The sequence below is a fragment of the Aquarana catesbeiana genome, linkage group LG11 (genome assembly GCF_042186555.1).
Source record: "Aquarana catesbeiana isolate 2022-GZ linkage group LG11, ASM4218655v1, whole genome shotgun sequence".
NCBI classification, from domain to species: Eukaryota; Metazoa; Chordata; class Amphibia; order Anura; family Ranidae; genus Aquarana; species Aquarana catesbeiana.
The window spans coordinates 76,961,543-76,987,880 of record NC_133334.1 but is presented as its reverse complement, the minus strand read 5'-3'; the positions used below and the strand labels follow the sequence as shown (position 1 = coordinate 76,987,880).

Here is a 26,338-nt window from a genome sequence, read left to right as displayed (position 1 = left end):
TTCCCCACTGAGTAAAGCGGCGTCTGCCGGGCGGACCGCCCGTGTGAAAGGACTTTTATGGCAATGAACTGCACTGTTAGAACCAATCATAGTGTGTAAAAAAATAAATATTTAAATCCTGATCACTTCCCGAGAGTAGTACAATGTTACTATGGTAACATATTACTCTGATCACAGTGTGTTAAAAAAAATTGTAGCAAAAAAAGTAATAGAAATTAAAAATACAAAATTGGAAGAAAAAAATTCACCGATCAGTTTCCCTGATCACCGCCATACCAGTTATAAGATGAAGCTGTACTGCACCGGTGAGGTATGTAAAAAAAAAAAAATGACAAATTTTAATTAAAAAAACTCGCCACCATGCCTCTTGCTAAATACCTTGGACTGTCTGCTTTGCAAAAAGGGGTAATTTGGGGGATATTTGTACTGTCCTGGCATTTTGGGCCTCATGAAATGAGATAGGCTGTCAATACATCAGGATCAGCAAATCAAATAAAAAAATATAAAAAGCGAAGTAGCTGCCAATATAGATGGTGTTCCCACACAGTGCTAATAATAAAATTAATAATGTAGTGCTTAATCAAATAAATGATAAATCTACAAAAAAGGTGTATCACCCACGATACTGTAAGTGTGCAAATAACCAAAGTGTAAATATTCCATAATAAGCAATATTCCAAAAATGTGACTTGAAAAGAATACAGTGCAAATAATATGTGATAGACTTTTCCTTCAATAATAAAGTGCAATAATTCCAAAGTGACAATACAATGAATCAATATGATAAACTTGCCTATTCATAAAGTTCATAATAAATAAAGTGCTTGTGCAAAACAGCAGGGAGATCCAATTTGTCCAAATTATTCCACCATCCGTAGTGCGCTAGTGGTTTGTTCCAGCCCCTTACCTTAAACAGAGACCCTACAGGTCCAGTCAAGCCTCTGTATAAATGTAACTCCTGGTTCCATGGTGATCTAATCCTTTTTTCATGTACACCCAGCCAGCTGGATAACAACGGCTTGCACTAGCGATGTAAAATCCTTTTACAGGTTCTTCCTTCCCATCATATGCAGTTTACATGCAATAAAGAAAGGTCTCCATGGTGTAGTATTCAAATAAAATTTATTTCAACAACGTAGTAACTCAATTCACAAACAAAGGAACTTCCGGTTTCGGCCGCTGAAAATGACGTCACCCAGCTCCTCCTGATGCGTTGCGTCACTGATCATGTGACTTCATCAAGGGTAAAAGTGTCAAAAATAAAAAGCAGTACACAGGTTTTTAAAGTAATTTATTAAGGCAGCTCCGGCATTGCTTCCGATTTCTTCTCCCCTCCCCAGGTCTTCTCCACTGATGTCTTCTAGCCCTCTCTGGTTCTTTTCCCTCTGTCCGCTGTCTTCTGCCTCTGCTGGGTCTTCTTCACTGTATTCTGCCACTGCCGGGCTCTTCTTCACAGTCTTCGGCCTTTGCCAGGTCTTCTTGCTGTTTTGCCGGGTCTTCTCTGTTTTTCTTCCTCTGTTCTTCCGATGTTGACTCAACATTCTCTCCCGCTCTAATGCTGGGTACGCGGTGTGCCACTACTTATATTGGTCACTAGCTGACGTCACCTGGAGGCCCCACCCCTTATGACAGCACCGCCCGGGCCATGATGGCCAGGTGATCAGCTGTCAGCCAATGACATGTGATCACGTGATGTAAACAGAAGATAGGTAATCGGCTTTTTTCCCCTGATCACTGGCTTCTGACAGAGGGACCTCGGTCTCGAACAAGGGGAGGTGCTGCTGCTATGCAGTGCCCACCAGTGCCGCCTCATCACTGCCACCTATCAGTGCTGCCTCATCAGCGCACATCAATGTAGAAAAATCACCTGTTTTTAAAATGTATTAAACTATTTTAGATAAAAATAAAAAACCCAGCAGTGATTAAATACCACCAAAAGAAAGTTCTGTTTGAGGGAAAAAATATTAAAAGCTTTGTTTCCCTTAACGTCTTTCAAGACAGCACGTTGAGAGCGTGGCTCCACTCACTTGACAGGAAACACACCTCCACCAAACTTTAAAAGGAGGCTCCTTCCCACTTATCAGTTTTTGTGTTTCCTCCGAGGGAACACATGTGGGAGTTTGAAGCTCTCAAGGCTCTGTCCTGAGAGGACAGGCTCCCTACTCCACTATTTTTTCCTACCTCAAGAGAGCCGGTTCCTCCCATTTCCGCAGGCTTACGGGTGCTGGGTGGATGGGCTCCTTCTTCCTCGTCAGTGATCGGGGAGAGCCAGGACTGCTCCAGAAATCGCCGCTCCCGGGTGGGGGGGCGTTAGGCATGGCAGGCACTTTGTTTGGCCAGGACATGCTTTTTTCCTGACGCTGCCGCCATCTTGGGAAGGACAGTCAAAGGACTGCATCCGCCGGATGTGAGGTAACCAGAAGTGGGGCGGCATCCGACGAGCAGGCGCTAGGCGTCATTTCCACCGGAAGCGCAGGGGGAGGAGGGAGGAATAGGTCTGGTGCCTACATATTTCCGGTCCGGCGCACAGGCGCTATTGGAGTCCGGAACCAGCGTTTTCGCCACAAGCATCACGCTGCTGCCTCAGCAAAGACTCAGGGACCGCAGCAAGTAGAACAGGCACAGGCACCAGCAAGGCCCAGGTAAGGAGCAGACTGTAGTTTCTGCTCAACTTTACTGTGGGGTCTCTCTCTAGCTGTCTTCTCCCTAAATGTTTAGTGGGGCTTGAGGGCATTTTTTCCCCCTGGTGGCGGAGGGGCCTGTCAGGGCACATGAGTCTGTTTTTTTCTCACTGTGCACCTGTGGTGAGCATCTTGAGTATTCAGGCTGACTCTAAAGGATGGTTTGTCTTTTTTTCTCTATTTGTTCCCTTATCATGGCAGACCAAGAGCTCTGACCCTGGATTAAAAAGAAATGTCCTTCATGCAAAACTAAGTTAACTGAAGGCTGGAAAAAAGACTTTGTCAAGCATGCATTGACTCCTTGGTGAAGGAAGCAACTGCTTCCGCATGCAGCGATCTAATCGCATCTGCCAAAAAGGAATTGGATCCTACCATTCAATCCTTCAGATCCTCACTTACAAATCCATCCGCAAGTCGGCCCACTACCTCACAGTCCTCTCAAGGCTCACGGTTAGTCCCGGCAGTGGAGGCAGAAATGGGTCCTCTGAACCAGGAAGGGCTTTCCCCCTCTCATTCTAATGAATCAGATGAGGAGGAGGTTGAGCTGGAGAATATTTCTTCCAAATATAAATTGTCTTTGGATCAAGTGGACAGCCTTTTGAGGGCTATTTATGCTACTCTGGGCCTGGAGGAAGAGCATAAAGAAATGTCTTTACACGACAAAATGTATGCAGGGCTTAGCGAGTCCAAGTCTCATACCTTTCCAGTCCACGCAGTGATTTCTGAAACAATCAAGAAAGAATGGGCTGATCCTGATAGGAAACCATTCTTCTCTAGGGCTCATAAGAGAAGGTTCCCTTTTGATGAAGACCCAGCGGCTCTCTGGAATTAAGGTTCCGAAACTTGAGGCAGCCTTTTCTCAGGTGTCAAGAGCTACTGATCTGGCATTTGAGGACATGGGGATCTTAAAAGACCCCATGGATAAAAAAGTGGATCAACAACTCAAGAGGACTTGGCAATCCATTATGGGCAACTTTAAACCAGCAATGGCAATTACTTGTGTCTCCAGAAACTTGGAGTACAGGGGGTCCCCTAGTTACAAACATCCGACTTACAAACGACTCCTACTTACAAACGGAGAGAGACAACAGGAAGTGAGAGGAAATCTACCCCTAGGAAGGGAAATTCTCTCCTATAAGAGCTATTATGGGGAAAAGGTACCTCCACTGATGCTTTATCACCAAGGCTTGTTTCCACAAGAACCCCAAATTTTCAAAATCCAATTGTCATTGGGACAGAAAGTGAGGTGAAATCTTCTGAACAGGGGCACAGACAGCAAAACAAATGTTACAGGGGTGTTAACCCTTCCCTATGCTATCCAAAAAGCTTAAAAATATTTTTTTTGGCTGGAGCTACACTTAAAAAATGTACCTGTTCCGACTTACAAACAGATTCAACTTAAGAACAAACCCACAGTCCCTAACTTGTTTGTAACCTGGGGACCCCCTGTATTGGGTAAATCAGCTTAAAGCTCATATAATAGCGGATTCCCCTAAGCAAGAAATCCTTGATTCCTTTTCTACTCTCTCATTATGTCTCTGATGCATCAGCAGAATCTATCAGGATGACAGCTAAAGCTGCAGCCCTTACTAATTCAGTTAGACGGGCATTATGGCTAAAGACCTGGCAGGGGGAGGCAGCATCTAAAAATAAATTATGCGGGGTCCCTTTCATAGGAGATTTATTGTTTGGCCCTGATTTGGATTCAGTTCTTGACAGGACTGCAGATAAAAAGAAATCTTTTCCTGTCAAGAAAAAGAAACAGCCAGTCAAACGTTTTTTTCGTCCTCAAAGGGCTCAGGAACAAAAACAAGCCTCAAAAAAAAAAAAGAAAAGTTGGTCAGGGCGGAGGGGAAAAGGCAAAGGAAATGTCCTTTTCCATCCTCCTGCGTCATCCAGCAAGACGCAATGACAGTCGGTTACAGGTGGGTGGAAGACTTCAGGGCTTTCTCCCCTATTGGGCAAGCATAACAGAAAACCAGTACATTCTGAATATGCTAGCCCAGGGTTACAGTATAGAATTTTTAGATCTCCCCGTAGAAAGGTACTTGGTGACAAATCTTCCAAGAGATGTAACAAAATCCCTAGCAATGAAGAACCTGTTAAAGGATCCGATAGATCAAGGGGTTGTGACTCACGTTCCACAGGGGGAGCTTTATCAGTAATTTTATTCCCATATATTCCTGATAAAAAAGCCACCCGGAGACTTTCGATTAATCCTAAACCAGAAACCGCTGAACAGATCAGTCCTATACAAAAGATTTCGTATGGACTCCATCTTTACGGTCAGAAACCTATTGACAAAGGATTGCTTTATGGCATCAATAGACCTTCCAGATGCCTATCTGCATATCCCCATAGCCCCGCAGTCTCAAAAGTTCCTAAGGATGGTGATAAATTTGGGGAAAGAGGTTCTGCACCTACAATTCAAGGCCCTCCCCTTTGGCCTTTCTTCTGCCCCACGAATATTTACAAAAATAATGGCAGAAGCGCTTGCACCTCTCCGCCTGCAGGGGATTGCGGTAATTTCGTACTTGGACGACCTACTCTTCTTTGCCCCTTCCAGGGAAAAATTGTTAGACGACCTCGGAAAAGCCCGAGGTCATCTAGAAGCCTTGGGTTGGTTTATAAATATGCAAAGTCAAATTTCAATCCGGCCCAGGAAGTACTATTCCTGGGGTATCAGATCTGTTCAAGGGAACAGAGTTTTTCTCCCAGAAGAGAAAAAGGTAAAAGTCCAAAAGGTGGTAGCCTCCTTACAGACAAATCCAGGAATTATCAGTCACGCAGGTCATGTCATCCCTAGGAACCCTAACCTCAACCATGCCAGCCATTCAATGGGCAAGGTTACATTTCAGACCTCTTCAGACTTTTCTCCTGAGGATATGGAATCACAGGACAGAATCTCTGGAAGCAAAAGTAAAAATCCCCACCAAAGTCAAAAGATCGCTTTGGTGGTGGAGAAGTCGGGAACATCTGTCAAAGGGCCTGCTCTGGTCTTTTCCAATAGAAAAGGTGGTAACAACAGATGCCAGCGTGTGGGGTTGGGGAGCTCACTTAGGTCAAAACTTCACGCAAGGAGTGTGGTCTCAGACAGAGGCAAAGAGGTCCTCAAATTGGAGGGAACTAAGGGCAGTCGCCCTAGCATTAGATGCCTTCTCTCCAATCCTATGACTATGGTCAGTTTACATAGGGGAGGGCAGAAACTGGCAGGATCAACCGGGTATTACAGGGGACCAAATGACACCACACAGGAACGGTGCTGTATAACATGCTTTAAAGAAACAGGATCCATAATTTTTGGGGTTAAACGCTTTAAATGAACAAGCTGAAGATAGAAGCTGCCATGCACAGCCACTCCATATTTTTTTTTTGGATAATATACAACTTTTTTTTTTTTTTTTTTAATGCTGATTTTTAATTACTGTACTGCAACCATAGGATAAAGGCAAGATGACTGCTTTTGTGGCCCATCTGTAGCATTGAGTTTGGTAGGCCTGCTTTCAGTAAAACAGCTTGGTTGGGCCAGTATAAAATTATAGCTCCCTCTACCATAGGTAGGTGCTAGAGTGAGGATTTTGTAAGTGAAACTGTCAGTACAGGTAAATTTGGGCAGGACTATGCTTCAGGCTAGGCCCGCTTGTTTTGATCTGGGGGCAAGGAGTGGTTAGTGCAGCAGTGGGTGTGACCACCTATGCTTTAGTTCTGAGGCGCCTCCCCTGCTTCCAGGAAGAATGATCTGGAAGGGGGGCAGGGCCTAGGACTGGAGTGGCAGGCAGCTCATGTGAGGAGCTCTGACCAATCCCCAACTGGAATTGGCAGGGGGCAGGCCTCCCATGTAATCTGAGGTAACAGCCCACTGGGGTGAAGTTGTCAGCCGGGAGAAGTGGAGAATGGAGTACTAGGCAGCAGCAGAGACCCCATCCCCATCTGGGGGGGGGCGCGGAGCCTAGCGGAGGAGCCCGGAAGAGCTGGGAGGGAGCTTCATCTTTACACGGTCATTGGAACAGAGGGGCTGGAGAAGCTGCCGGAACGTTTGTCCAGTTAAAGTTCTCAATGATGGACTTGGGGCAGAAGAAGGGTGAGTGGACCACAGTGGATTTCTGGATGAGGCATGCCAGGGGATCTGGGTGCGAGGCCAGAGGAGAGACTGTAGGGAGAGTGTCAAATCGTTGCGGCCTGAGGGCGCAGGATTTGCAGGCCAGACTAGTTGGGAGCAGTAGTCCATAAAATCATCACATGTACTAAATTACTAGGCCATCGGGGTGAGGAACTGCAGACCTCTGGCCTAGTAACAGTGCAACTAATACCAGCCAGCAACTGAGACTGTTCAGAGTGGTTTCTTTTGTCAAAAGAGGATGATGTGACAGGAAGAGAGTAATGATCTTCAGTGAAAGTTTGTGCAGGAGGGTGGAAGTCCTGGGACCAACAGTCTGCAGGAGATACACAGAGGAGGAGTAATAGTCTGCATGGTGTTATGTAGGGGAAGTGCCTGTATATATTATGTGCACATCAGTACTTCAAGGCTCAACCTTTTGTTCTAATTCTTAAATATGATGGCAAAGCAATTGTTCTATGGGCATCCCATATTTCCTTTCCCCCAACCAAGTTATATCCCCCAATAAACAAAACAACGCAAATGACTGTTCATTGTCACAGAAGTGATAGATGGAGGTCTGGCAGCAGGGTGACATGGTGGATGTTGGTTACTAGTGGCAACACACCGCTACAATATATGAATAAATGAATGTGCACAATATTCTATGCACTAAGATAAAAAATCTGTGTGCAGCAGCCACCCCAGCACCCCCTAATTCTTACCTGAGCCCCATCCTTCTCCTGCGATATCCACGAGTTCCTCGGCCGTCCGGGACTCTCCTCCTGATTGGCTGAGACACAGCAGTGGTGCCATTGGCTCCCGCAGCTGTCAGTTTGCCAATTAGGGGGGAGAGGGGCTGGTGCTGAGACGGGGCTTGGTGTCTTAATGGACACGGAGCTGTGTCTCGGCTCAGGTGCCCCCATAGCAAGCTGCTTGCTGTGAGGAACCTTGACAAGAGGGAGGGACCAGAGAAGAGGAGGATCTAGGCAGCTCTGTGCAAAACCACTGCACAGGGCAGGTAAGTATAACATGTTTGTCATTTGTAGAGGAAAAAAAATAGGATTTTTAGAACAGCTTACCTGTAAAATCCTTTTCTTTTAAGAACATCAGGGGACACAGAACCATAGTAGTTACTATGTGGGTTATAGGCTACCTTCAGGTGATGGACACTGGCACACCCTAAGACAGGAAGTCCACTCCATATATAACCCCTCCCACTACTGGGAGTACCTCAATTTTTGTAGCAAAGCAATACACGTGTATTCCAGAAAGAAAGGAGGGACCTCTGTGTCCCGTGATGTACTTCAAAGAAAAGGCTTTTACAAATATAAAAATCCTATTTTCTTATCGTACATCACGGGACACAGAGCCATAGTAGTTACTATGTGGGATGTCCCATAGCAATGCCAACTGAAGTGAGAGAGACCCAACAAAAGTAGGGCATCATGAGACCAGAGGACCTGCTTGCAGCACACTGCACCCAAAGGCGATTATCCTCATAACCTTTTACATTTACTTGATAGAATCTGGTAAATGTATGGACTGAAAACCAAGTTGCAGCCTTGCAGATTTGAGCCATGGAGGTTTGGTGATGCACTGCCCAGGAAGTACTAACAGCCCTGGTGGAGTGCGCTTTAATATGAAAAGGTGGAACTTTTCCTCTTTAAAACCATAAGCTTGAACAATCACTTGTCGGATCCATTTGGAAATAGTAGATTTCGAAGCTGCTTGTCCTCTTTTAAGACCTTCAGGCAACACAAACAAAACATCAGTTTTTAGCAGTCGCCTTCAAATAGATTTTGACTGCTCTCACCACATCAAGAGAATGTAGTGACTTTTCTTCTGCAGAACGTGGTTCTGGCAAAAATGAAGGTAGAACAATATCCTGGTTTAAATGAAAACCCGACACTACCTTCGGTAGAAAATTAGGATGAGGACGCAATACAACCTTATCCTTGTGAATAATTAAATATGACTCTTTACAAGAAAGAGCAGCCAACTCTGATACCCTTCTTGCAGAAGGTATGGCTACCAGAAAAATTAGTTTCCTTGTCAAAGGACCAAGGGAATATGTTGTATTGGCTCAAAAGGCTGTTTCTGTAATGCCGACGGGACTAAATTCAAGTCCCAAGGGTTCAGGGGTGACCTAACTGGAGGATTAAGCCGCGTTACCCCCTGAATAAAGCTATGAACCAAAGCGTGTGAAGCAAGTGGTCGCTGAAATAATACAGATAAGGCTGAGACCTGGCCCTTGATAGTACTCAAGACCAGCTTTATTTCTAATTCCATCTGCAGAAAGTCATGGATTCTACCTATGACATACTTCCTGGGGTGCCAACTCCTGGATTCACACCAGGAGACAGACGCCTTCCAGACTCTATAATATGACTCTGGAGGCCGGGTTCCTTGCATTAACCAGAGTAGACACCACTGAACCTGACAGCCCACGCTTCTTCAGAATGTGGGTCTCAATAGCAAAATTGTTAAATTTAGCGTTTGTAAAGTAGGATGGGAATACCTTGCGAGAGAAGGTCTGGCCGTGGCAGTAGGGTCCATGGGTCCCCTTTATGATCTTTGCATACCAACATCTCCGGGGTCACACTGGGGCCACAAGAATCACTGACTTCCCTTCCTGCTTGATCCTGCAAAGAATTTGTGGACGCAGGCAGAATAGGAGGGAATAAATCGGTGATAACCGATTCCACGAGCATAGCAAGGCATCTGTTTCGCATGCTAGCGGATCCTTTGTTCTTGACACAAAGTTGTCTATTTCTTTGTTGAACCTGGACGCAAACAGATCTGCGTCTGGGATCTCCCATCTTTGACATATTGACAGGAAGATATCGGGGTGAAGGAACCATTCTCGCGGGAACAACTACTGGCGACTTAAGTAGTCCGCCTGTCAATTTTCTATTCCTAGAACGAAGACTGCCGATAGGCAAACACATTGTTTTCAGCCCAAGATAGGATATGGTTCACCTCTCTCTCTGGTCTGCACAACTTCTTGTGCTCTCTTGGTAATTGATATAGGCCATTGCTGTGGCATTGTCGGATTGAATCCTGGCAGGACAATTCCATAAACTGAATGTTCAGGCCCTCAGGACCAAGTGCTCTGCCTGAATTTCTAGAATGTTAATGGGCAAGGCCAATTCTGATCTGGGCCACTTCTCTTGGACAGTTGCCTCTTCCAGGACTGCTCCCCAACCCAAAATATGTTGGCATATGTTGTTACCACTTCCAGGTAACTGAAGGCAGGATTTTCCCCTTTGCAGATTTTTGGTTATTAACCATAAACTGAGGCTCCGGCGCACCTTTGGAGTCAGACACATTGGGAAATCTAGAGCTTGAACCCTTTTGTTCCAAGCCGATAGGATACTGTTTTTCAGCAGACTCCAATGAAACTGAGCACAAGGAACGGCATTGAATGAAGCCACCGTCTTTCCCAACAACCTCATGCAAAGCTGAATAGAAGAATTCATCTTGCTTCGACCACCTGAATCAGTTCCTTTATGGCGCTGATCTTTGCCTGGGGCAAGAATACCCTTTTCTGGGTGTATCTATGATCAGACCCAAGTATTTTAGCCTTCTTCATGCTTTTAAGGAAGGTTTCTTCTAGGTTGAGAATCCAACCTAGGTATTCCAGATAGTTGAATGTAGTGACCATACATTGGTCTAAGCGGGCTACCGACTGGTTTATCAAGAACAGATCGTCTAGGTAAACTATTTATACCCTGGGCCCTTAATCTGGCTAGAGGAAGGGCCAGAACCTTTGTAAACACTCCGAACCGAAAAGCAGAGCTACACACTGAAAATGATGATTTTCTACATCACGGGACACAGAGCTACAGTAATAACTGTATGGGTTATATGGCACCTTCAGGTGATGGACACTGGCACACCCTAAACAGGAAGTTCAATTCCCCATATAACCCCTCCCCTTACCGGGAATACCTCAGTTTTTTCGCCATTGTCTTAGGTGTTGGTCACGAGTAAAGATGTGCTATGCTGAGCTCCGCTGGAATTTTCCTTACTGGGGCAAGCCATGCAACTGGATCCTTTCAAAGTGTCTTTTCCACGCCAAATTGAATGGTACCCGGGCCTTGTGTTCAAGAGAAACTAAGTTTTACCTGTAAGGCTTCCCTTTTTAGAGAGCTGGACCCCGGGATCCAGTATTTGTTTTTTTTTTTTTTTTTTAGCCATATTCCTGACGGGGTGCTTTTTACAGGCCCAGGGCTGTGGATCCCCCGATTTAAAAAGGGGGTCCCAGTCCCTGAATGTTTTCTAAACGGAGCCCACCGTGAGAGGTGAAGATTGGGTCTGTTATCGCAGAACCCTGCAGCTGGATAAGGTAAGGGAGATTCCTAAGGAATTCTAATTCTTTTGGGTTTTCTCCTTTAAGGTAAATGTTGCTATGCCTATAGTCACCATCGGGGGCTGTCAAGAGCATGTACCTGTTCTGTGCTCGTCAGTCTCGCTCTGTGTATAAGTTGCACGCTTCCACCGGTCCAGGCTCCAGATAAAGTCATGGGAAAGGGGGGTTTTTTTCTCCTAGGAATGTCCCCCCACCTGGATAGCTTTTCTTCAGGCAGAGGGAGCATGGCATTAGATGGCGATGCGCCGCTCCCTCCGCCATTACGGCGGTTTCCTTCGGCAGCTGTCCTCCTCTCCTCCACCCCAGTCCTCCCCCATGCGGTCCGGTCAGGATCGGAGCCCACTCGTGCAGGAAAACGCTCTATTTTAGAATAGATAAAGGGGGAGCGATGGGTGGTCGGAGGAAGGGGGGCGGGGCTCAGCGGCGTTGGCGCAATTTAGCATCCACAACGCGGGCTGCATAGCTATAAATTGTGAGTGGGTGACACAGGCATTCCCAGGCACATTTACTTTAAGCATTAGGCTGAGCTTAATAGCAGCGGCAGTTGCTGGACTATTGCTCAGTCGTGGGTGCATTTTTTTTGGTGGTACCTCTGCGTTTGTGCTCAGCACTATGACCAGAGGAGGTGGTTCAAATGCCACAAAGACCTAGGACACAAAGGGGTCGTCCTCAGGTCGGAAGGACCCTTCCTCTGCAACACCATCCCGATCTAAGGAGGCTGGTCAGAGTGAGCTATCGGGGTCATCAGGGGATGCAATTGCTTCCGACACTTCAGCCCCTGTCTATATAACTGAGCAGGTTTTCTCCTCAGCTATGATTGGTTTATAGGATAGATTAGTGGCTTTAATCACGTCTTCACAGAGCGGAAGAAAACGCATTAGGTCCCCTTTTACCACCCAGGATCCCCAAGCAGAGGAACTGTAGGAGGGGGAAGATGAATCCCCCTCAGGGGACCGTGAACAGGTTGATGATTCCTCTTCTGAGGAATCAAGTGGGGAAGGACCTTCTTCAACTTCATATGCTGAGAAGTTGCTGGTGCATTCTCTTACTGAAATGGTCTGCGCCACATTTAAGCCACCCTTAACGGAGTCTGTTGAAGAGCCCACTTCCTGTTTGGGTTTATTAAAGCCCCCGCATGCCTTGCATGCCTTTCCTGTCCATTCATTACTAGAAAAGCTTATGTATTCTGAGTGGAATCACCCACATGAAAACTTTTTTTAGGAGGAAAAAAGTGCTTAACACGTTATCCTATAGAGGAAAAATTTACTAAGATGTGGAGTATACCAGCAATTGACGCTGCTATATCCTCTGTGAAAAAAAGTTTGACTTGTCCAGTAAAATGCTTAGGGATCCAACTGATAAAAAAAATTGGAATTCCTGTTAAACATTTTCTCCCTGGCAGGTTCAGTGGCTCAACCTGCTGTGGGGGCAATTGGGGTATGTCAGTCCTTGAGAGACCATTTGAAAAGGGTACTCAAGGTGTTCCCTGAACAGCAGGCCCAGGAATTAATGGAGCTGCCAGCAGCTTTGTGCTTTGCAATTGACGCAATCAGAGATTCTATTTGGACAAACGTATCCAAAAAAAAATATCAAGTGGGAAAAGTACCCTTTTGCCTGTTAAGAAAAAGAGTAAACGTCCCTCATTTAAATGGGCTTTTTCTCCAGTGCCAGGGGCATCAGCCTCCAGGCAGTCGCGGCGGCCTCCACTGTCAGGTTCAAGAGGTAAACCTCAGGGCAACCCCAGGGACAAAAGAAGTTCTGGGAGAGGAAACCTGCAAGCCAGAACGCTAAAGCCTCTTTATGAAGGGGCACCCCCGCTCGCTCCAGTGGGGGAAAGACTTCTGCAGTTCTCAAAGGTCTGGCAGGAAGAATTTCAGGACAGATGGGTGGTCTCCACAATGGCTCTGGGTTACAAACTGGAATTCTGAGAATTCCCGTCTCCTCACTTCCTCAGGTCAAATGTGCCCAAAGATCCAGAGAAAAGTCTCTCTTTCTAGCGTTAGACCGACTTTTGTCACAAAAGGTCATCATGATGGCTCCTGTGGAAGAGCAGGAGTCAGGGTTTTATTCAAACCTTTTCATGTACCAAAACCAAATGGGGATGTCAGACCCATTCTAGATCTCAAAGATCTAAACCAGTAAGATCTAAACCAGTTCCTGAAGATTTCCAGCTCTTTTCGCATGGAATCAATCCGATCAGTAGTCTCCATCCTGCAAGAGGGAGAGCTTCTGGCATCAATCGACATCAAGGATGCATACCTGCATGTACCTATTTTCCCCGCTCACCAGAAGTATCTGCGTTTCAAAGTAGAAGGACTTCATTTTCAGTTTGTAGCCTTGCCTTTCGGTCTAGCTACCGCACCTCGGGTGTTTTACAAAACTTCTGGCCCTTCCCCTGGCCAGATTAAAGACTCAAGGTATAACAATAGCATACCTGGACGACCTGCTCTTAATAGACCGATCGGTAGTCCGCTTGGACCAAAACTTGGTCAACTACCTGGAATACCTTGGATGGATCATCTACCTAGAGAAAACTTCTTTAAAGCCAGTAAGAAGATTGGAGTATTTGGGTCTGGTCATAGATACAGCCCAGAAGAAGGTGTTTTTACCCCAGGCAAAGATCAGCGCCATAAAGGAGCTGGTCCAAGGGGTCAGGGCAAAGAAGGGTCCTCCCATCCGCCTTTGTATGAGGTTGTTGGGCAAGATGGTGGCTTCATTCGAAGCAGTTCCCTATGCACAGTTTAATTCAAGACTGCTGCAAAACAATATACTATCGGCCTGGAACAAGAAGATGCAGGCACTAGATTTTCCAATACGTTTGTCACCAAAAGTGCGCCAGAGCCTCAGTTGGTGGAGGATATCCGAAAATCTACAGAAGGGGAAATCCTCCTTACCGGTTACCTGGAAGGTGGTAACAGATGCCAGCCTTTCAGGTTGGGGAGCAGTCCGGGAAGAAGTGTCTGTCCAAGGGAAATGGTCCAGATCCGAAAGGACCTTGCCCATCAACATTCTAGAGATTCGGGCAGCGCGTCTCGCCCTAAGGGCCTGTTCATTCAGGTTGCAGAATTCTCCTGTTAGAATTCAATCTGACAATGCCGCAGCAGTGGCCTATATCAATCACCAAGGGGGCCCCAGAAGTCAGGCAGCACAGGGAGAGGTAAACCATATCCTAACCTGGGCAGAAAAACATGTGCCATGCATTTCGGCAATCTTCATTCCAGGGGTAACGAACTGGCAGGCAGACTACTTAAGTTGTCAGCAGTTGTTCCTGGGGGATTGGTCCCTTCACCCCGACATCTTCCTGGCTATATACCAAAGATGGGGGATCCCGGATGTAGATCTGTTTGCATCCAGGTTCAACAACAGAGTCGACAACTTTGTGTCAAGAACAAGGGATCCACTCGCATGCGGAACAGATGCGTTGGTGACCCGGTGGGATCAGTTCTCACTGATTTATGCATTCCATCCTATTCTGCTGCTACCTCAAATTCTTTGCAGGATCAAGTGGGAAAGGAAGTTGGTAGTTCTTGTGGCCCCAGCGTGGCCTAGAAGAGCTTGGTATGCAGAAATAGTAAAGATTGTGGTAGGGGCCCCAGGGCCACTACCACCACGTCCAGACCTGCTATCGCAGGGACGGGTGTTCCATCCTATTTTACAAACGCAAAATTTTAACGGTTTGGCTATTGAAAACCACATTCTAAAGAATCATGGGCTTTCAGGCTCAGTGATACCTACCTTGATTAATGCAATGAAGTCAGCTTCCAGAGTAATTTATTATAGAGTCTGGAAGGCATATGTTTCTTGGTGTGAATCCAGGGGTTGGAATCCTAGGAAGTATGTCATAGGTAGAATTCTTGCCTTTCTGCAAATGGGGCTAGAAATGAAACTTGCCTTGAGTACTTTCAAGAGCCAGGTCTTGGCCTTATCAGTATTGTTATTGTTTCAGCGTCGACTTGCTTCGCATTCTTTGATCGGAAGCTTCATACAGGGGGTAACGCGGCTTAATCCACTGGTTAGGGCACCCCTGAATCCTTGGGACTTGAATTTAGTTCTGTCAGCATTACAGAAACAGCCTTTTGAGCCGATACGACATATTCCTTTGGTCCTTTTAACAAGGAAGCTAGTTTTTCTGGTAGCCATTTGTTCTGCAAGAAGGGTATCAGAGTTGACGGCTCTTTCTTGTAAAGAGCCATATTTAATCATTCACAAGGATAGAGTAGTATTGTGTCCTCATCCTAGCTTTCTGCCAAAGGTGGTTTCAGGTTTTCACCTAAACCAGGATATTGTTTTACCTTCATTTTTTCCAGAACCCTGTTCTAAGGAAGGAAAGTCACTACACTCTTTGGATGTAGTGAGAGCAGTCAAGATCTATTTGAAGGCGACTGCTCAGATTAGAAAAACAGATGTTTTGTTCGTGTTGCCTGAAGGTCCTAGGAAAGCACAGGCAGCATCGAAATCCACTATTGCCAAATGGATTTGGCAGGTAATAATTATTCAAGCTTATGGCTTGAAAAAGAAGGTTCTACCTTTTCAGGTGAAAGCGCACTCCACCAGGGCTGTTAGTGCTTCATGGGCAGTGCATCACCAAGCCTCCATGGCTCAAATCTGCAAGGCTGCAACCTGGTCTTCAGTCCATACATTCACCAGATTCTATCAGGTGGATGTAAAAAGGCATGAGGATATTGCCTTTGGGTGCAGTGTGCTGCAGGCAGCAGTATAGGTCCTTAGGTCTGATTGCACCCTACTTTTGTTTGTTTCCCCTCCCCTCAGGTGGCATTGCTCTGGGACATCCCATACAGATATTAGTGTGGCTCTGTGTCCCATGATGTACGATAAAGAAAATAGGATTTTTATAACAGCTTGCCTGTAAAATGCTTTTCTTGGAGTACATCACTGGACACAGAGGTCCCTCCCCTCTTTCTGGTTACACGTGTATTGCTTTGCTACAAAACTGAGGTACTCCCGGTAAGGGGAGGGGTTATATGGGGAATTGAACTTCCTGTTTAGGGTGTGCCAGTGTCCATCACCTGAAGGTGCCATATAACCCATACAGTTATTACTGTGGCTCTGTGTCCCGTGATGTACTCCAAGAAAAAAGTATTTTACAGGTAAGCTGTTATAAAAATCCTATTACTGGTGAGCGAGGAAATTGACACATGGAGGTATGCATCTTTGATGTTGATTGACTCCATGCGAAAAAAGAGCGGTTATATTGAGGAATCAAATTAGATTTTTGAGATCCAGAATGTCCATTCGGTTTTGGCACCGTGAAAGAAGGTTTGAACCAAACCCCAACCCCTGCTCTTACATGGGGACCACCATGATCACTTTTTGCCAAAAGATGGTCCAATGCTTGAAAGACTTCTTTTTCTCTGGATCCTTAGGAATGTTTGATCTGAGAAAACGAGGAGACGGGAACTCTTGGGACCCCAGTTTTTACCCTGGAGCTATTGAGGAAGTCCCCCATCTGTTTCGACACTGACACTCTTCTTGCCAGATCCTTGAGAACTGCGGAAATATTCCCCCTACTCAAGCGAGCGGGGGCGCCTCCTCATAAGGAGGCTTTAGTATTTTGTAGGTTTCCTCCCCAAAGACCTTTTGTCCCTGGGGTTGACCCTGAGGATTACCTTTTGAACTTGACGGCGGAGGCGTTCGTGACTGCCTGGAGGCTGATGCCCGTGGCGCAGGAGAAGGAGCTTGTTAAAATGAAATACGTTTACTCCTTTTCTTAAATGGCAAAGGGGTACTTTCCACTAGAATTTCTTTGGATGTATTACCCAAATCATCCCCAAACAGCCGTTTCACCGAAAAGGAAGACTAGCCAGGAGCTCTTGCATGGCGCTTAGCGAAGGGCGCAAGGCCTGAAGGATAGAATCTCTCATAGCAACTATTGCAAACATAAAGCTGCTAGTAGCTTGCCAGATCCTGGGCCTGCTGAACAGGATAAACTTGAGCACCTGTTTAAACTGGTCTCTCAACGATTAACCAATTACTGTCAGTGCAGTGTAAGACACTCAATCTGCCAGAGAAAAAAGTTTTTTTTTTTTGTTTGATTTTTTTTTTTAAGCATTTGAGCATTGTCTGCCGGACAAGTCAAACTTTTATCAACAGAGGATATAGCAGCGTTAATTGCTGGTATACCCCACTTTTAGTGAATTTTTTCCTCCATAGGGTAAAGTGTGAAAAAAACTTTAGGAGGGAAAAAATGCTCATCTCGGTGAACCACTCAGATACAATAAGCTTTTCCAGCAATGAATGGAAAGGCATGCACAGCTTGAGGAGGCTTTAGCGAACCCAAACACTCAGTTAAGGGTACATAAATGTGGAGCGGACCATTCAGCAAGAAATTGCACCATCAATCTTACAGATTGCGAAAGCTGATCCCCACCGCATTTGACACCTCAGAAGAGGAGTCATCAGCCTCACTACGGTCTCCTGAGGGAATTTATCCTCTCCCACCCCCAGTTCCTCAGTTTTAGGGTAATGGAAGAGAACCTGTCGCATTTCGTCCCACACTGGGATGCGATTAAAGCCGCTAACCTTTTTTTTTTTTTTTTTTCTCTACTATCATGGCTGAGGAAAAAAGACCTTTTCTGTAACATAAACAGGGGCTGCAGTGTTAAAAACAGTTGCAAACATTTCATGGCCCCGATGCTCACTCTGACCAGCCACCCCTTCTCAGGGGAGGTTGCCATTGTAGAGATGAGTAGGCTTTCCAGAGCTTGAGAGAGACCCTTTAAGCCTTTTTTGGGGGTGTTTCAACCCCCCCTTCTAACCTAAGCCCGATGCACAAAAGCAGAGGTACTATCAGAAGAAATGGCATCCACTGCTTGAGCAATAGTCCAGCCACTGCCGCTGCTATTAACGCTTAGCCTGATGCTTTTAGTAAATGTCAGGGAATGCCCCTGTCACCAACCTCTTATATGCCCCTTTTTCCTATTGTGTTCCTCCGACATCTGTAGACAGCAAAAAGTGGAGCTTTTAAACGTACTCCCGCTCTGGACGTTGGAGGACGCCAACGCAGTGCTAAGCCCCTTCCATCACATCGCGCCCCCCCCTTTTTAAAAGAGGGTTTTCCCGCACAAGCGCGGGCCTCCGATCCGATGGGATCGTGTGTGTAGGGGGGGGGGGTGGTGAGGAGGAGACCTGTAACAAGCTGCCGTGCAGGGGCGGTGAAAAAAACAGCGGCATTGCCAATTGTTTTTGGCTTCCCCCTTGCAGGAAGAGGGGGAGAGCTTTGTCCAGGTGGGTGGGGGTTGTTTCGTGGAGGAAATCCCCCCCCCACCCAAATCTTACTGGAAGTCTGAGCTGCTAGCCAGAGGCTGCTAGCCTCTGCTTCTGTGACAAGCGAAAGCATGACAAGGTACGTGCTCTATACAGCCCCCAATGGTGACTTTTAGGCATGACAACATTTACTTTTTTTAAAAGGAGACATTTCATAAGAAAATTAAAAAATTCCTTAGAAACATCCACTTGCCTTTCCCGCCGCAGGGTTTTCTGTGGTAAAAACCAACAGACCCAATCTTCACCTCTCACGGTGGGCTCCGTTACAAAACCTTCAGGAACCAGGGAACCTTGGGGAACTCACACTCCTGGACCTGTAAAACACCCTGCCAGAAAAAACTTTATGGCTGAAAAAAACCAAAGCTCTAAAAAGAGAAGCATTACAGGAAAAACCTTGTTTCTTACGCCACGAGGCCCGGGTACCATTCAATTCGGCCTGAAAAGACACTTTGAATGGTTTTGGCTGCATAGCTGGCCCCAGCAAGGATTGCTCCAGTGGAGCTCAGCGCAGCACATCTTTACTCGTGACCAACATCTTAGACACTGGCGAAAAAACTTTTGTACTCCCAGTAGTGGGAGGGGTTATATAGGGAGTGGACTTCCTGTCTTAGGGTGTGCCAGTGTCCATCACCTGAAGGTGGCCTATAACCCACATAATAACTACTATGGCTCTGTGTCCCATGATGTACGATAAGAAAAATGAGACTTTACTCTATCACTTTTTGTTTACCTTTTTATGCATTCAGGTAAAAAAATATTCTGCTGCAGAGGATACCCCCGCCTTCCCTTCTACTTACCTGAGTTCCAGCACTGTGCACAAGAGGCAGCAGCTCTCCAGGCTCTGTCCCTCCTCACTGGGCAAATTGATAGCAGTAGGAGCCATCCATTATGTCAATGATGGGGCAGAGTCGATAGACAAACAGGGCGGCTCCAGCATGTGCCTGCACAAGTGGCTTTCTATGGGGGCACTCAGCGGGGAGGAGATGCCAGCAGCATGGGGGGGGGGGGGGACCCAAGAAGAGGAAGATCAGGGCTACTCTGTGCAAAACCTTTGAGTAAGGGTCCCTATGAGGAAGTCGCAGATCGAAACGCGTCGGGCCAGATCCACATGACATCAGCACACTTGGGAGTAGTATAGTGGCCATTTTAACTGATCCTCTCCAGATGTCCATGCTTAAGGGGGAAATGTTTTAATTGTGAATTACTGATTTGAAGTGCACTTCATTTGTGAGCATCTTTTCAACTTCTTGATTTAATCAGTGGTTTTATTGAATGCATCACACTGTGGAAAGTCCTTTGTTTCATACTGCTGAATGACACGCACCTAGAGGCACTGTTTGGAGACCTATTCCCAGCTGCTCCTTGGAAGATTGCTGCTATATTACACTGTCTGGGACAGCTTATGTGTACAGTGCCTTGCAAAAGTATTCACCCCCTTGGCATTTTTTGTGTTTTGTTGCCTCACAGCCTGGAATTAACATGAATTGTTTGAGGATTTGCATCATTTAATTTACAGAACATGCCCACAACTTTGAAGATTTTTTTTTTTTTTTTTTTTTATTGTGAAGCAAACAACAAATACCACAAAATAACAGAAAAAGTCAATGTGCATACCTATTCACCCCCCTAAAGTCAATACTTTGTAGAGCCACCTTTTGCGGCTATCACAATTCCAAGTCGCTTTGGATAAGTCTCTATGAGCTTGCCACATCTTACCACTAGGGATTTTTGCCCATTCCTCCTTGCAAAACTGCTCCAGCTCCTTTAAGTTGGATGGTTTGCACTCGTGAACAACAATCTTCAAGTCTGACCACAGATATTCTATTGGATTGAAGTCTGGGCTTTGATTAGGCCATTCCAACACATTTACATGTTTCCCTTAACCACTTGCTTACAGGGCACCTAAACCCCCCTCCTATCCAAACCAATTTTCAGCTTTCAGCGCTGACACACTTTGAATGACAATTGCGCGGTCATACAACACTGTACCCAAATGAAATTTTTATCATTTTTTCACCACAAATAGAGCTTTCTTTTGGTGGTATTTGATCACCTCTGCAGTTTTTTGTTAAAAAAATGTAAACAGAATTTTTTTTTTTAAATTTGTTTTTATTTTTTTATATTTTGTTATAAAACATTTAAAATGGGTAATTTTTCTCCTTCATTTACGCTGAGGCGGCGGCAGTGATGGGCACTGATAGGCGGCAGTGATGGGCACTGATGGGCGGCAGTGACGGGCAGCACTGCCAGGTGGCACTGATTGGCACTACAAGTGGGCATTGATAGGTGGCACTTGTGGGCATTGATGGGTGGCACTTGTGGGCATTGATGGGTGGCACTTGTGGGCATTGATGGGTGGCACTTGTGGGCATTGATAGGTGGCACTGTTGGGTAGCACTGTGGGCACTGTTGGGTAGCACTGTGGGCACTGTTGGGTAGCACTGTGGGCACTGTTGGGTAGCACTGTGGGCACTGTTGGGTAGCACTGTGGGCACTGTTATATGGCACTATTAGGTGGCACTGATGAGGCAGATGTGCCTCTTCCACTTGGGGACCAATGTCCCTCACATCCGAGCCGGTGATCGGCTTTTTTTTTCTACTCACGCTGTCAGCGTGAGTAGAAAAAAAAGATTACCGATCTTTTGTTTACATCATGTGATCAGCTGTCATTGGCTGACAGCTGATCGCATGGTAAGCCTTACTCGGATAGGTGATCAGCCGAGTCTCAGTGACTCGGTGATCACAGCTCGCTCAGCGCTCACCCTGCAGGGCGCGCGCAGGGAGCGTGCACAGGGGAGGCCGTCATATGACGGCCTCCCGGGAATTCAGGTCCGCGCTGTGGCCGTCATTCGGCCATAGCACGGATGTGTAGTGGTTAAACCACTCAAGTGTTGCTTTAGCAGTGTGTTTGGGGTCATTGTCCTGCTGGAAGGTGAACCTCCATCCTAGCCTCAAATCACACAGAGTGGTACAGGTTTTGCTGAAGAATATCCCTGTATTTAGTACCATTCATCGTTCCCTCAACTCTGACCAGTTTACCAGAACCCGACTGCTGAAAAACATCCCCACAGCATGATGCTTCCACCACCATTTTTCACTGTGGGGATGGTGTTCTTTGGGTGATGTGTTGGGTTTGCACCAGACATAGCGTTTTCTTTGATGGTCCCAAAGTTCAATTTTAGTCTCATTAGACCAGAGCTACTTCCTCCATACATTTTGGGAGTCTCCCACATGCCGTTTCGCAAACTCAAAACGTGCCATTTTGTTTTTTGCTGAAAGTAATAGCTTCCTTCTGGCCACTGTGCCATAAAGCCCACCTCTATGGAGCGTACAGCTTATTGTCATCCTATGTACAGATACTCCAGTCTCTGCTGTGGAACTCTGCAGCTCCTTCAGGGTTACCTTAGGTCTCTGTGCTGCCTCTCTGATTAATGTCCTCCTTGCGCGGTCCGCAAGTTTTGGTCTGCGGCCGTCTCTTGGCAGGTTTGCTGTTGTGCCATGTTCTTTCCATTTGGTTATGATAGATTTGATGGTGCTCCTAGGGATCATCAAAGATTTGGATATTTTTTTATAACCTAACCCTGACTTGTACTTCTCAACAACATTGTCCCTTACTTGTTTGGAGAGTTCCTTGGTCTGCATGGCAGTGTTTGGTTAGTGGTGCCTCTTGCTTAGGTGTTGCAGCCTCTGGGGCCTTCCAAAAAGGTGTGTATATGTAATTACAGATCATTTGACACTTAGTTTGCACACGGGTGGACATCCTTTCACTAATTATGCGACTTCTGAAGGTAATTTGGTTGCACCAGAGCTTTTAATGGGCTTCATAACAAAGGGGGTGAATACATACGCACGTGCCAATTATCAGTTTTTAATTTCTGAAAAATAGTTTTATGTATATATTTTCTAATTTTACTTCACCAACTTAGACTATTGTCTTCTGATCCATCACATATAATTCAGATTAAAAAAAACATTGAACTAAAGGCTGTAATGTAACAAAATAGGTAAAAGGCCAAGGGGGTTGAATACTTTTGCAAGGCGCTGTAGGTTGACTGTGGCGGGCAGAGGAGACTGGTGGTGGATACACAGAGGTGGAGCCCTCATGCATATAGTTTTTAGATATGAGATGTGGAATTTTAGAACACTGATTGTTATATGTATTCATGCCTTAACGCGGTATGTTTACTTTATATGGACTATTTTGATTTCCAATTTTTTGCACTAAATATGGACATCACATTGTTTTCCTTACACTAATTGTGCCAAAAACCATATATATATATATTTTTTTTTTTTTTTTTTTTTTTTCATTTTATTCCGTACAATTTCTTCACTGCAATGGTGTTGCACTGTACTCTTTGTGGTTTTGAATATTTTCTGGGGAAAAAAGGTCAAGTGCCATGCATCCTGTTTCCTACTGAAGGATATATAGTGTGCAACTGTTATGGTTTCGGTATTTTGATAAAGGTTGTTCAATGTCAAAAAATAAAAATAGAACAGATTATTTTATTTTTTTAACAACTTTGCTGCCTAAAAATAAAAACTTTTTTTTTTTTTTTAATGGCCTTGTGCAAGGACTTTGACTGAAAAGGTATTTTAAAGACTAACTTCACCTTTTAGACCATGCTAATTTTACATCCATATTTACCCAAACATTGCGGCTCTTATTCACGATGGAACTTATTGGGGCATGTGCTCCTGCCTTGCTGCAAATTGCTTAATCATGTGACTAAGATTACACATGAGCTTGCTTTCATTACTTGTCATGTATTCCAATGGAGGCTATAGATTGCTGGTGTTTTGATTATGGTACATAAAATCGCCTGTGTGCAGCAGTCTTTAGCAGTATTTTATCATTTTCTGCTGGAGTGGAATTTCTCAGCTCCTGACCTGTTCTCGGTAGTCTTTGTAGACATGAATCTTTCAGTAGTCAGATTGTCCCTAATGTCTTAGATATGATAGCTGACTTAATGGGATTAAATATTTAAACGAGTGAAGTAGTTGGGCACTAGTGAGTCATTAAACGTTTGTATCACTGGCTGTCCTGTTTACTGCTTTCCCTGTCCTTGCTATCTATTCTCTTTTGATTATTATTATTTTATTATTATACAGTATTTATATAGCGCCAACAGTTTACGTAGCGCTTTACAACTTGATAATTGCAGTAAACTGATGTTAAATGACATGCAAAACGAAAATGGGATGGTCTGTAACACAGAATTTTCCCTCCCTTTTTTTTTTTTTTTTTAAGTTGTAATGGGAAATGATTGTGTTCATGCAGAGGCCATTCACTTTCTCCGATGCTTCCTCACTAGTGTCTCTTCTTGCTGCTCTGACAGTTCAGAGACCTACTGGTTGGGTAAAGTATAGGTTCAGCTTTAGCAACATTATTATGTTACACCAGTATTTAGGGTATAACTTTTAAAATGTTGCTATGCCGCAGTCCCCCCTCATCCCTTGAGTTCTCCCCGTTATGATGGGCAGGGGTTCTGCTCTGCCTGCACAGCTGCATCATTCATTCTCAGAGATCTGTGTAGAAACTATAAGTCCCGTCTGCCACCACGGCAGACAGCTTGTAATTCTCAATGGATTACGATGTGCTGATCATTTTCCTCCAACTTTCAGCGAAAGTCCGTACAAGGGTACAGGCAGAAAGCTGCAGTGAGTCTGCAGGAGCCTGATATTGCGCCCCCAATCCACTGATTGCTGGTACAATGCTTTGCATGCTCCCGTGTAAAAAAAAAATGGAATAGTAAATGCTATTTTTTTTTGCCTCCAAAAACGTGCATTTGTTATTTATTTTTACAAAGGTGAACTTATCCTTTTAATAAGGCTTCCTCCCGAATTTTGCTCCTATGTATGAGTTGGGACAATAGATTGTGTGCTGTTTTAAGGGCAGAGTGATGAAAGGTAATCTATATACTATGTTGGAGCTATATAAAATATATGAAATTCAAAAGTGAATGGTGGATGTCAGCATTTTTGTGCTTGCACTTCGTTTTGTAAATAAAATAATAAAATATACACAATTTTTCCTCCTGCAGACTGTACATGATGGGAGACAGTTCATGAAGTATATTGACCCAAAATTGGGTGTTCCTCTCCCAGAAAGAGGTTATGGCGGAAATTGCCTTATCTATGACCCTGGCAATAAGACTGACCCTTATCACAACCTATGGGTAAGTTTATCCTTACAATGCAGTGTGCTTTGTATTACTACTGTATTTTATGAAAAAGGTGTTACTTTTCTCAGTTATTCTGTGTAGTGATTTGGCTAGATTCACCTTTTTACTGTTGGGCCTCCCGTACATGGACATTGTTCAGACTTTACTTTCCTTTTAAGTGCATCAGCTTTGATAAACATTGAGCACGCATTAGCTCTCGATCTCTGGCAGGATCAATGGTATTTTTTTTTTGTACTTTTTGAACAACTCTAACTTTCAATGGCATATTTATCTAACCAAAAGGGAGCTAACTAAAAAATGTTAGGCAAAACAAGCCAGTAGATATGACCATCTTTGTATATTATGTAAAACATTCAGTACACCTAGAGGCTTATTTAATACTAAAGACAACATCCTGGACTCTAGTGTGTTATTTAAAGGCCAGTTAATTTCCCGCTGTTTCAGTTCAAGGCTATAGGATGCCACCACGCTTTGCTGCCCACCTAGGACTGAGGATGTCCGTTATGCACTATCAATGTATTCAAATACATAAATGGCAGATCTGCAGCATTCAATCATCAGCATGGGAATAAGCCATCCAGGTCCAATATGACTGACATGACGAGTTTGTCCTGAGAGCAAGCTCACAACACAATGACTGAGCTGTCACCAACAAGGAACTGGAGGGAACGGGGTTCTCATCATGTGACCACTGTGACATCCAATCACACTGGTCACATAATCAGCCCGTGCCTCCGTCTTAAAGCAGAACTGAACCTACCAATTTACCTGTTTCCGAAAAAAATAGTTACATTCAAGGCAATGCCGTTGCTTGTGTGGTCATCTGAACTGTCAAGCTATCAAATAGCTGGTGTCATAGCTGATCACGCAGGCAGCATCAATGCAACTGCAAATCATGTAGAGGCTGATGTATTGGAGAATCCAAAACTTTTTTTTTTTTTTTTTGTTTTAGGCAGACATATATACTTTAACCTTTTGCTGACTGATGTGTACTACGTCAAGGCATTAAAAAGGTTTAAACAAGCTTATGGCTGCTGTAGCATCAACTGAATCCTGTCTGAAATGTACAAGTGAATAGGGAGGCTGTAAAATCGCCCGATCATATATGCAGATAGCAAAAATGCAGGCCACCCTCCCCCTAGGGAACCCGGGACCACAAAAGTGTCAGGATGGCAAACTGTGGCCAGGTAAACAGTAGTTTCAGTACAGTCTTCACTAAAGCAGAGAGCAGAAGAGATTAGAAGTCTAATAGCCCCCTGATGTCTCCATAATAAGGACCTGTCACCTACACAATGCTTATAACATAGGGGGCTTATAAGCCCCCTTGCCATAGCAATTCAGTGATGTAAAAAAAAAATTATTAAACATTTTTTTATTAGACTAATTGGTATACAAGGGAACACGCGTACATATGCGCTCCTAGGGTGCAGTTATGTAAACTCTAATTGCGTGACCCTTATTCAGCATCAACGCACATGCCAGAGTGAGTGCGATAATTCTAAATTATTATTTACAGTAACTGATGAGCTGTAGAGGTTTTGCAGGCACATGCAGATTTGGGGCCTGACATAATTTAGTATCTTTTTACTTAACAGTCTCCTCTTAAATTTATTTTTACTACATTGAAACACAATATGATCTCTAAATGTTTTGGAAAATATAACTAGTATTTTACTGATAATATAGGTTTGATAAACGGTTGAGCAATTATTGTGCA

The 26,338-nt window shown here is 44.8% G+C and overlaps 1 protein-coding gene across 1 annotated transcript in view; it reads left to right on the top strand.

The window, feature by feature from the left end:
* Positions 1-26,338, top strand: part of PTDSS2 (phosphatidylserine synthase 2) — a 189,400-nt gene that overhangs the window by 77,949 nt on the left and 85,113 nt on the right. Inside the window, exon 5 of the mRNA XM_073604556.1 lies at positions 24,481-24,615. Within this exon, the coding sequence (XP_073460657.1) occupies positions 24,481-24,615 (135 nt within the window). The remainder of the gene's footprint in view (positions 1-24,480; positions 24,616-26,338) is intronic.